At 42.0% G+C, this 12,408-nt stretch overlaps 1 protein-coding gene across 6 annotated transcripts in view; it reads right to left on the bottom strand.

Annotated features, from left to right (window-relative positions):
- ZNF185 (zinc finger protein 185 with LIM domain) overlaps positions 1–12,408 on the bottom strand; it is a 52,285-nt gene that overhangs the window by 18,388 nt on the left and 21,489 nt on the right. For 5 of the 6 annotated variants that reach the window (XM_081964111.1, XM_081964114.1, XM_081964115.1 and 2 more), the window contains exons 5-14: positions 12,162–12,200; positions 10,060–10,128; positions 7,810–7,881; positions 6,855–6,935; positions 5,335–5,418; positions 4,532–4,570; positions 4,335–4,418; positions 3,616–3,690; positions 3,238–3,321; positions 1,779–1,856 (exon numbers count right to left, since the gene is read on the bottom strand). In XM_081964111.1, the coding sequence (XP_081820237.1) occupies positions 1,779–1,856; positions 3,238–3,321; positions 3,616–3,690; positions 4,335–4,418; positions 4,532–4,570; positions 5,335–5,418; positions 6,855–6,935; positions 7,810–7,881; positions 10,060–10,128; positions 12,162–12,200 (705 nt within the window). The remainder of the gene's footprint in view (positions 1–1,778; positions 1,857–3,237; positions 3,322–3,615; positions 3,691–4,334; positions 4,419–4,531; positions 4,571–5,334; positions 5,419–6,854; positions 6,936–7,809; positions 7,882–10,059; positions 10,129–12,161; positions 12,201–12,408) is intronic. The other variant, XM_081964112.1, reaches the window with a different exon arrangement.

Here is a 12,408-nt window from a genome sequence, read left to right as displayed (position 1 = left end):
TTTTAAAATGAATGAATTTTTCCCCCCTTTAAGGTGAAAGGAGCTGAAAGAATACAGTGAATTTTATTAATAGACATGGCGATAGTTTATAAGGGTTATTAAGGGCAAATGGAAATACATATTTTTTTTTCAACAGCAAGGAAGATAACGCCGCAATGGTTGAATCGATTGTTCTATTTAAAGAGGAGAATACATTTGCGTTTTTTTTAAAAAAAAATTGGAGATCACTTCTGGATTTTGTGCTTGTGATGAAAAAATAAAATAAAACTTTCCCTTTGGTTTTGCCAATTGGATAGATTTGTTGTTATAGAAATGACTAAAGGTGCACATATGTGCTGGTCATTTCTGTGTCTAGGGGGCGGTGCTCATCTCTGTTTCAAAGCTGAAGAGCCCGTGCTGGCAGAAGCTGAGATAAGTAATGGGAGCTCACTCCGTTACGCAGCGCTTGGGATTTGAACCACCAAACATCCGACCTTTCTAATTGACAAGCTCCGCATCTTAGCCACTGAGCCACCACTTCCCTTGATAGAAATGACTAGTGCTATACTAATGTGTAAAAGTAAAAAGTTGAGGTTGTAATATTATCTTGTACTGTGCTAAAAAGAGTCAGAAGTTAACTTTTCTTTCTTCCCTTGTAGCTCATATTTTCTTTCCTCCTTTCTTCTTCCTTTAATTTCCTATTTTTCTTCTTCTTGTATTTTATTCATTGATAAAGCAGGAGTTATTTTTTAAAAAAAGAAAACATTTCTTCATCCTTTCTACTTCCTTCCTAAACCCTCAACTGACCAATAACTAGCCTCACCGTCGTTGGTTGGAGTGTCCATAGAGAAGGGGGAGCATCAAAATAGTTAAGACATCAGCCTGTCACTGCACAATGGAAGCCACACCCATTTTATGTGCAGGGCATTCAGATACCTATTGCCAGCCTTGAAATTCAGAAAACGCCAGTTGAATCCATGGCACATTCTTCAGGAAGTAGTAGAAGTCCCACCAATGTCCTGTCCTGACCTTGCCATTTATAGTCTGTTTCATGGAGCATTCAAAACATCTCATGTTCATAACTGAGGCTTCAAAAGCTGCCAAGTTACCCCTTTTCTCCTTATATATATATATATATATATATAAATGGCTGTATGTGTGTGTGTGTGTGTCTGTGTATGTGTGTGTTCCAGCAGAACTCTGGAACCCCTGGGCCGCTGAAATGAAAAGGACTGAATTATATCTATAGTATCAAATCACAGTACTTTTGACAGTGGTAGGGTGCATTTTGGATTCCTGTTCTGTTACGATACAGCCTGTTGTGCCTTAAAATGGCTTCAACTGTACAGCACAGTGGAATTGCCATGGTGACAGCTTCACAGTACTCCACAAGGGGGTTCCCTCTGGTAAGGGGGATTGGGTCTTACAAAAAACAAGAGGTCTCCCTCTGGTAAGGGGGATTTGTTCCGGGCAACACCGGGTTATCAGCTAGTTTATACATAAAAAAAGAAATGATAGTAACAGTTCACTCTGGTAACTTAGAATCATAGGGCTTGGAGGTCTTCTATTCCAACTCCCTGCCCAAGGCAGGAGATCTTATGCCACCTAGTTAAATTGTTGTCCAGTCTATTCTTGAAAACAATGGAACAACTCATAACTCTGAATGGCAAGCTGTTCCATTGATTAATTGGTCAGGGATCTCTTTAGTTCCAGCTTGACTCTCTCTCTTTATTGCTTTCCCCCACTGCTTCTTGTCCTTTAGAGCTTTAGAGAATAGTTCGGACTCATGTGGACTTTACCTTCTCTTGGGAGAAGTAGGGATCCTGGGGACAGAATCATGTCCAGAACTTGTTTCGTACTTCTCGTCTGACTTGTTACTGGAAAAAGAAAACAAACTATGGTTGAATAAAGCATGGGGGTTGTCTAAAAGAATCATACTGAGAAATTGAAGCTGTTATATTATTCCAGATGTTAAGGAATGAGAGCCATTTGGTCTAATGGTTAAGGCACCAAGCTAAATACTAGGAGCTTGGGAGTTCTAGTCCTACTTTGGCCATGAAAGCTGGTTGGGTGGCTTTGGGTGTTGTGGCTTGTCAGCTGCCGGTCCCTCCAGCAGCCGAATCAGAGCAGGAGGAGGAGGAGACATGGGAGTCGGGGTCAGCATCAGAGCAACCTGGGAGCTCCGAGGGGGAAGAGGGAATGGAGCTGGCAGAGAGAGAGGCAGAGGTGTCCGTCATCCCTCAGATGGAGAGTCAACAGCCCCCAGGTCTGGAGATGGCTGATGAAGAAGAAGAGGAACAGCTGGGTCGAGTGCCTGGCGTGCAGATGCGCAGAAGGCAGAGGAGAGGAGAGCAGTGGAAATCTATGGGCCGGTCCTTGGGAAGGAAGAGCCACCGCTGCTAGCAAAGCCCCACCCTAGCTCTGGGGATAAAAGGCAGGGGAGCAGAGATGAATAGATGTGGCAGACAACTATCCATCTTCCGGACAGACGGACTTGTTAGTGTGAGAGAGAAACTTTCTTACTGGGGCTGCCGGCGCTCCTAATAAAGGGATCTTTTGAGTTCACATCAAAGGATTTGTCATGTTTGGGGAGCTGGGTCAGAACAGTCTTTTTCAGTCCACAGTAACAGTTTTGAGTGACAAGCCAGTCAGTCAATTTCTGTTGCAACTAATGGATCACACTCAGTTGATCCGAAAAAAAGGAGACCCTGTATTTGAACATGCTCCAGATTTAACCAAAAGAAAGTTAAAGAACATCTTACTCAGGGGTGGGTTCCGGCTTGTGCTACTGCCAGTTTACTCAGGGGTGCGCTGCAGGCGCATGGGGGCTTCGCGTGCATGCACAGTAGTTAAAAAAATGCTTCTGCACATGTGCAGAAGCCAAAAACAAGATGGCAGCGCCTATGGCGCCTCCAATAGAACCAGTTCAGGGGCGTGGCCAGCCAAGTTACTACCTACTCGGCCGAATCGGTCCAAACCGCTAGGAACCCTCCTCTGATCTTACTCCTTAAAACATGCAAGCAGCTTGAAAATTCCCTAGATAAACCAGCAAACCTAAGATACCTTATCTGGGGTTTGCCATGGACATTACCTGCTCTCCACAGCAGTGGTGGGTTTCTAATTTTTTTCCTACCAGTTTGCTCATGCGCACGCTTGACGCTTCTGTGCATGCGCAGAAGCATTCGGGTCAGTGGGTGGAGCCTCCCGCCGCCACTACTAGTGGTTTGCCCGATCCGGGCCGAACTGGCAGCAACCCACCTCTGCTCCACAGATGTGGAATAGTTGAATGAAGTTTCAAGGTAGGGTTTGGAGGCCACATTTCTGCTGCTGGTTGTATCAACACTGCAAAAGCAAAGAGAAAAAGAAAGATTCTTTAATGTGGAGTCCAAGTTATTAGAATTCTTTATTGGCCAAGTGTGATTGGACACACAAGGAATTTGTCTTTGGTGCATATACTCTCAGTGTACATATAAAGAAAAATAAAATGGAATACATTCATCAAGAATCATAGGATACAACACTTTCAAAAATTCTTTTCTTGTTTAAAAGAAATTTCAAAGCAAATTAATGTTTTGCAGTCAGGTTGATTGCCATATTATTGGATGGGGGGAGGGGGAAATTACAGATTATACTAACTTGGTTCTCACGGAAGTATTGGACAACTTTGATTCATTCTGAGGATACTTTGAGGTTCTTCTTTCTTCATTAGTGCTGTCGACAAAACAGTTTGTGTGCATATTGTGATTCCTCTACAAACCATGGAATTACTAATCCAACTAAATTCCCCTTTTATGACTCTGTAATTCCTGAGAAAGAATCAGAGTGACTGGGTGTAGCTGAGCATTTACTGGCCAGATGCCCTTCCTGATGCCTACACAGAGCTCACAGCAGATGTTTTTTTCTTTGTGTCTTAGGACAAACATCTCAAGGATGAACTCTCAATGTTCCAAGTGGCAGGCAAACATCTTCATCACTAGGCGCACGGAATGCTGTTACCTTCCCACCAAAGGTGGTTCCTATTCTTCTACTTGCATTTTTTATATACTTTCAAACTGCTAGCTTGGCAGAAGCTGGGACAAGTAACGGGAGCTCACTCCGTTACGCGGTGCTAGGGATTCGAACCGTCGAACTGCCGACCTTTCTACTTGGCAAGCCCAGTGTCTTAGCCACTGAGCCACCATGTCCAATGATGAGATAAAGAAAGTTTATCTCCTCACAAACACTTGTATAGTGTTGAGAAAGTATTATTCACTTTACAAGTGATAAATGTAAACACTAGAGGAAGAAAATAGCTGATAACTGATGATGGTAGATCATCATAGCGATATCAAGAATAAGAGTAATGGGTTATTTACCTTTTCCCACGACTGTTAAACCAGGCTGAGGCAGGTACAGTTTGACTTCTGGATCGTGGACCGAAGTCATCTGGTACATCAATCCTTTAAAGAAAAGAAAACACCCTTCAAATAAAATATATAGTTCCTCTCATCTCTGCATTGTTAGAATTGAAGACATTTCTGCTCACACTGGCAAGGACTACAATCTTACTTACTTTTTAGCCACAATGGCTGGTACCTCTTGCGTTGGACTTCTGCAAACAGACAAGATTGTTATTACATGTTAAAAAATGAAATCTACTTTGCGTTCAGAAGAACAGGGTCTCACTTTAAGAGTACATTCACTGTTTTGTGAATTAAAAGTTATTTAATAGAATAGAATAGCTTTACAAATGCACGCATGTTGCTATAAAAACTGCAAGTTTCATTGTTTTGTGAATTAAAGTTATTTAATAGAATAGAACGACTTTACAAATGCATGCATGTTGCTTTCAAAACTGCAACTTTTCTAAGTTTCATTGCTTTGTGAATTAAAGTTATTTAATAGAATAGAATGACTTTACAAATGCATGCATGTTGCTTTCAAAACTGCAACTTTTCTAAGTTTCATTGTTTTGTGAATTAAAGTTATTTACTAGAATAGAATAACTTTACAAATGCATGCATGTTGCTTTCAAAACTGCAACTTTTCTAAGTTTCATTGCTTTGTGAACTAAAGTTATTTAATAGAGTAGAAACATTTAACATCTTGCTGTAAAAACTGCAGTTTTTCTTTTCTAAATTTCTTGACCAGTTTTGCCATAGCTGATCTTCATTTCACAAAATCTGTGCTCTTCTTTGTTGCTAATAACTTCCCTCAACGTGGAAGTTCCGTTGAAGATGGGCTCCAGCTCAAGTCCGAAAGCTCGGAAGACGAAACCTTTGGTTCCGGTGACCGACCCGGATTGGATCCTGCAACTTCATCCCGGGACACATATATTGGCCTTCATTCTCAATATGGTTTTGTTTTTAAACCTACCCTCCACTTTTCTTTGCAGCTGAAAGGACATAGGAGCGTTCTCTGCCGGCCGAACGTCTCAGAACATTGCTGGCAGCTTCTGTCCTACAAAACAAAGGATGAAAAAAGAGATAACACTCCAGAGCATAACAACCCTGGGTTTTATTCTGGCATTATTCCTAAGAGGTTCCTCCTCTTTTCCATGACCTGCTAGCTTTTTATTTGCAGGTCTTTTTTTTTCAAACAAAAGACCGTTCTGTCCAATTGCTCTTCAACCAGACTGAGAATAAGCCAAAGATTGGCTTAACGTTAGAAGATTGACTCTTGTCTTTAAATCCCTTGGGAACAACAGCATCTGTTCAATAGATGTGTTCAAATGAGTTGTAGTGCATTAACTTAATGTCATCCTAGACTGAATTTCAACTGATTCAAGAAACCCATCCAGATTCCTGAAAAAAGTGTCGGGAAGGGAAAGAAATTGGTGCCAAAAGAAAGAAAATGAAATAATAGAAATAGAAGGGTCATCCCCCCCACTCATTTCTGCTCTAGCTCCACCCACTCTTTGATTCAGCTCCACCCCCATGTGGTACCCAAGAGATTATCTGGTTCAATCCATATCTTCATCCATAAGTCATTAAGTTCATGCTGTAAAGCTCTCAAATTTTCCAGACTGAACTTTGCTTGTCTTGAACCTAACTTGACCATAATTGACAACTTGGGAAGAAAAATTGACAAACAGGGAAGGAAGGATGGAAAGGTTGAAGACCATAACTCAACAGGAGGGATGGCACCTACTTTGTATGTAATAAAAAGACACCAAAAATGGAATCTCCAGATAGACTGGTGGGCAATTCCTTGCATGTCGACAGTACGAAATTAGCTGGACCAAGGATATGATTCCTTAGGAAGCGGCATCCTCTGTTCCCAGCTGTGGAACTTCTGGATGCATTTATTATTAGATAAAAAGAGAAGGCTCAAGACCTCACTCAGAATCATTACATCTCTGGCTTTCATATACGAAGATGACACTAGTTTGGTAATGAAACTTCTGAAAGAAAACTACCAAGCTAAGAGAATCCAAGGATCCATAGTCCTCCTCCCCCTCCTCTCTATAAACCCTAGTCCCTTCTAACACTGATGATGTTACCTACTTGGGTAAAGAAATGTCTGCAAGAAAACCATCAAGCTCAGAGCGTGTGGCTTGGAGGTTAATACATCTACCTAATACTGTATGCAAGTAGTCTGGGTTTGAATCCCAGAAGGGCATGGCTAGCTGACGAGAGCTAAATAGCTTGAAATAGATCTACATTAGTCTTCTTTTATTTCTTTGTCTGTAAAATATAAATTCAACACAACAAAAAAAACTGTTGCAAAAGAGGCTGCCTGCGAAGTCTCCTAGATTGAAAGGCAAAAGTAGAAGCAGTGTGCTCCGTCCCATAGTTGGATAGACCAAGTTGTCCTGATAGACAGCTCTCACCATCAAAAACCATCAAGCTCAGAGAACCCCAAGTTGCCCAGAATCCCAAACTTTATCAAGGTACCTCTTTTTCTGCTCCTCCGGAGAAACAGAGGGTTGTCCATCTCCTGGCTGTGAGAGTTCACGCTTAATATTATAGGGAGCTCTGAAGCACAGATAAAAGAGAGGGTGTGTGTGAGAGATTCCAATTGCCAGTAAAGAAACACTTAGTTAGAGGTTGAAGGAATTTTTTAAAGTTTTTTTTAAAAATCAAAATATCAAATCAACGTGTGAACAGTGTGGCGCCTGAGTGCCATATGTTCTATTACAGATAAAGCTAATCAGGTTAATCATAATCCTTACATTCAATCCACTTATTCCCTGTTTCCCCGAAAATAAGACCTCCCTGGGTAAATAAGCCCAGTTGGGCTTTTGAGCGCATGCGCTAAAATAAGCCCTTCCCCAAAAATAAGCCCTCCCTGAAAATATTGCAATGCAGCTGCAGCCATGAGGTGACCACGCTCTCCGCCTTCGGCACCTCAAAAATAATAAGACCTCCCCAAAAATAAGGCCAAGTGCTTATTTCGGGGGGTCAAAAAAAAGAAGTCCCTGTCTTATTTTCAGGGAAGCATGGCATATTTCTAATAATAATGCATAGTTATATTAATTTATAATCTATCATTATTCAATTATTCCCCATTTTCTCCTGTGATTGCTTTCATTTTGTTATATAAAAAGTCTACGCTAACATCCCCCCTTTTCTTATTTCTATCACTTATTCTAGCTTTTGATCATATCACCCTTTATTTTTTAAAAAAGCTTTCCCTTTCTTTCTTCTCTAACTTCTAATCATGTCACCTACTTAAAAAGGGAGAATGGAGAAGAGGGCGAGAGAGAAGGAAAAGTAACTCAGAACAACAACAATAGAAGAAACATCCCTCTATGATCCTTTGACCACTTCAGTTGAAGGATGACTCTTATCTGTGCTTCCAGTTGGCACAGCCGCTGGCCCTACTACCTCTTTACTTTGAGATACTCACAGTTTTTTGTAATCCTCAGTGGACATCTTGGGCCCTTGGGAGGAGGGAGAGGTCTGGCTTGGGCTCTTGACACTGAAAAAAAAGGAGGGGTACATCAAGAGATTCAATAAAGAGAGAGAGACTTGTACGCCCCAAAATTAATGTGGAAAGCAGAGAGGCAGGCTGTTTCAAGATCAGCCATTGGACTATCTGGAGTATTTTAATGTCATTGTTGTAAATAAGCATTTGTTGTTAGTTGCAAAGTTGTGTCTGACCCATCGTGACCCCATGGACAACGTTCCTCCAGACCTTTCTGTCCTCTAGCATCCCCCAGAGTCCATTTAAGCTCATTCCTACTGCTTTGGTGATTCCATCCAGCCACCTCATTCTCTGCTGTCCCCTTTTTCTTTTGCCCTCAATCTTTCCCAGCATGAGGCTCTTCTCCAGGGAGTCCTTCCTTCTCATTAGGTAGCCAAAGTCTTTGAGTTTCCTCTTCAGGATCTGGCCTTCTAAAGAGCAGTCAGGGTTGATCTCCTCCAGGACTGACCAGTTTGATTGCCTTGCAGTCCAAGGGACTCGCAGGAGTCTTCTCCAGCACCAGAGTTCAAAGGCCTCCATTCTTTCGTGCTCAGCCTTCCTTATGGTCCAACTTTGACAGCCATCCATTGCAACTGGGAAAACCATAGCCTTGGCTATACACACTTTTGTTGGCAGGGTGAGGTCTCTGCTTTTTTGGTACGCTGTCCAGATTTGCTGTCTAAATAAGCATATTTCATTTTAAAAGCAGATTTCTGGATTTCCCTTTGATGTAAGGAAACATGGGGTAGAAGGGCACATAAATAAGTAGCTATGGTACTTTCCCGTTGGAAAAGATTCCAAAATTCACATGGCTCCCAACCTATTAGGATTTCAAAAGTCTTTGAAAAGGTGGCTTTGCTTCCACAAAGGGCAGTTTTTCTTTTGGAATAGCATGAGAAATTTTGTCTGGGTGTATACAGTATATCTTTTCTTTTTCAATCTTTTTTAATCCCTCTCTCTCTCACACACACTCTTTTTTTTTCTTTTAAATATGCACACTGCCCAGAGTCATTTGGAAAGCAGGCAGCTTCCAATGACATAATGACATAAATAAATAACAAAACAAGATTTTCGACCGTGGCACCACAATGAAGCGGATTTTAATTTTCATTAATAAAGGAAACAAATTAAATGCATCCTGTTTGTTTATTTATGAGGATTTAAAGACTGTGCCATTCTAACCGGCTCTGGATGTTCTACATTACAAAAAGCCAGAGCAATAAAATAAGGAACCAAATATGAGGAGCCTATTATTCAAACATACACAAAACACAATCAAATCTTACAAGGCAACATCTTAGAGGGGATTTTGTCCCACTTCAAGGCCTGTGGGGCTGATCCAGATGTGCCTTGTAGGACATCATCAGGGTGGGAGTTATACAGATTTCTGGGGGGGGGGAATACTCTTCCAGACAGCGGGTGGCACAATCTTCTTTCAGGGCCCCAATACATGATGCTGTTTAACTGAATTTTAATTAATTAAAGACAGAGATATACTAAAGAACCAGAATAGGAGTGGCAAGCCACCAGATATCGCCCATGGAGAAATACCTACAGTTCTTTGTGGGTTGAATGCATGTGCTAGCAAAAGAGAATTGGAGCTCTCTCCAATTGCATCCAGTAATGGTATCGTAGTAATCCAGCAAAAACTGTTGCAGATGCTTAACTTTTTTTTTTTTTTGAACTATTACCATCTGGCAGATGGTACAGGACAATAAAAACAAGGACAAATAGGCTGAAAAACAGCTTCTACCCCAGAGCAGTAACTATACTGAATTCTACAGTATGGTGCAATATTAATGCAATATCGGGGGTTTTAATTCAATTGTGTAAAATGTGAAGATAATACAATACAATACAATAGTAGAGTTGGAAGGGACCTTGGAGGTCTTCTAGTCCAACCCCCTGCCTAGGCAGGAAACCCTATACCGTTTCAGACAAATAGCTATCCAACATTTTCTTAAAGACTTCCAGTGTTGGGGCATTCACAACTTCTGGAGACAAGCTTTGATGCATGTTTGTGTTTTCTTTTTATGGTTTTCTTATGTATAATGTACACTGAAGATGGCGTTTAATTTCTTTGCACGAGGTGGACTGACAATAAGGTAAAGTAAAGTAAGGGAAGGAAAGGAAAGGACCTCTGTTCCTCCTAATACCAAGCTAACACAGTTGAAGTTTGACTCTTAGACCAACCTTTTCGGTGTCCCATTGGATGCTGTCTTGGAAGGAGATGACTTATCAATGGTCTTGGTGAAAACTCCCCTAGAAGAAAGAGAGAAATCCAGAAAATTCCTGGGTCAAATTTCATCAGGTGAATAGACTGGGACCTAGAGCAAAGCTTTGCAACCTGGAATAGTGTTGGTCAGTGCCCACTTATGGAATACTCCATTGCATTCCTTCATCCTACTTAGGTTTAGGTGGGTAGCTTTGATATTCTGCTGGGATTCTGTTATTGAAGCCCCAAAAGGATCAGCACTCACAGCAGGAATTCCAGATACTGAATGAAATGAATGATTCCCTCTTTTCTCTTTCAATTTACAACCTAGAATAGGGTGAGAAGGAACCTTGGAGAACCTCTAGTCCAGTGGTTCTCAACCTTTCCAATGCCGCAACCCTTAAAATACAGTTCCTCATGTTGTGGGGACCCCCAACCATAAAATTGGTGTCTCGGTTCCTAAGACCATCGAAAATATGTGTTTTCCGATGGTCTTAGGCGACCTCTGTGAAAGGGTTGTTCGACCCCCAAAGGGGTCCCGACCCACAGGTTGAGAACCACTGCTCTAGCCCAACCCCTTGCTCAAGCAGGGGACCTTAAACCAGGGGTCTCCAACCTTGGCAACTTTAAGACTTGTGGACTTCAACTTCTAGAATTCCTCAGCCAGCAAAGCAGAGACCCCTGCCCTAGTCTATTCTGAACAAATGGCTGCCCAGCCTCTTCTTGAATACCTCCAGTGATAAAGCACCCATAACTTCTGGAGGTAAGCTTGTCTTCAGAAGTTGGGGTGCCCGCATCACTGGAGGCTTTTAAGAAGAGACTAGATAGCCGTCTGTCTGAAATGGTGCAGGATCTTGTGCTTGAGCAGGGGTTGGACTAGAAGGTCCATTCTAATATTCTGTGTTCTACCATTCCACCGATTAATTGTTCTCACTCTCAGGAAATTTGTCCTTAGTTCTAGAATAGATTGTATATCTCTTTGAAGTTCTTCCACCCATTGCTTTTTGCCCTTGGAGATTAGGCTGACCTCCTCTTCTCTGTATAAGACCCTCAAGTATTGCAAAACTGCTATCATATCACCCTTAGTCATCCCAAAGGTGCTTCTTCAGGAGGCAACTAGATTTTCTGGTTTTTCTTTGAAGACGTTTCGCTTCTGGAGAACTGAAGAAGCTTCTTGGATGAGAAGCGAAACATCTTCAAAGAAAAACCAGAACTCCAGTTGCCTCTTGAAAGAACACATCTTTGGGACAACCGTGACCTGGTTGACTGAGAATCTCCATGGACAATCACCCCTAGTCCTTCTCTTTGTTGGACTAGACACATTTGGTTCCCTCAATTGTTCACTGTATGGTTTACCTTCCAGACTTCTTTATCATCTTTGCTGCTCTTCTCTACACTCTTTCTAGGGTCTAACAGCTTTTTTGTATCCTGGTGACCAGAGCCAGATGCAGTATTCCAAGTGTGGACTCAACAGTGCAGTACGAAGTGGTACCATCACTTCATGTGAATTCGAAATTATAGCCATAGTAATAGCACTTAGACCAGTGGTTCTCAACCTTTTTTTGGCCATGCCCCACCTAAGCATCTATAAAATCCTGATGCCCCCACCCCTCTGTGACATATAATTCTTACCTTACTCAAAAAGTGAACTCTACTCACACGGAGGAAGCCTAAAAGGCCATTAACTTGGTTTAAACAAGGTTCAAATTGCCCCCATTAAAAATCAAATTTCCCCCCTCTGGGGCATGGGCCCCATGTTAGGAACCACTGACTTAGACTTATATGCCGCTTCATAGGGCTTTTACAGCCCTCTCTAAGCAGTTTAAAGAGTCAGCCTCTTGCCCCCAACAATCTGGAGCCTCATTTTACCCACCTCGGAGGGACGGAAGGCTGAGTCAACCTTGAGCCTGATGACATTTTAACTGCCAAATTGCAGGCAGCCGGCAGGCAGCAGAAGTAGCCTGCAGTACTACACTCTCACCACTGCACCACCGCGGCTCGCCACCGCCACCGTTGCATCAACAGAGGGAAATGATCCCTCTGCTGATGCAACCGAGTACTGCAATTTCTTTTGACTCACCTGATGAGATACCCAGAAGATGATGTGGCAGTTGAAGAACTAGATGGAAAAGAGAGAGACAAAAACTTTGAGCCGTTTAATCAGAGGTGACCCTGTGACTTTCTCAAGGACTGAAGCTAATCCAAACCTTCCCCGGTTATACAAGTGTCGTTGGTGCTTTCAGCATTTTTGTCTGAGCTCAAAATTCAAGGGATTAATCTATATACTGTAGAAGTGTCTTTTTTTAAAAAAAAATGGTAAGGTAAAG

The sequence above is a fragment of the Natrix helvetica genome, assembly GCF_964273705.1.
Source record: "Natrix helvetica genome assembly, chromosome: 11".
Lineage (NCBI taxonomy): Eukaryota > Metazoa > Chordata > Lepidosauria > Squamata > Natricidae > Natrix > Natrix helvetica.
This window is presented reverse-complemented; position numbering and strand designations above follow the sequence as displayed.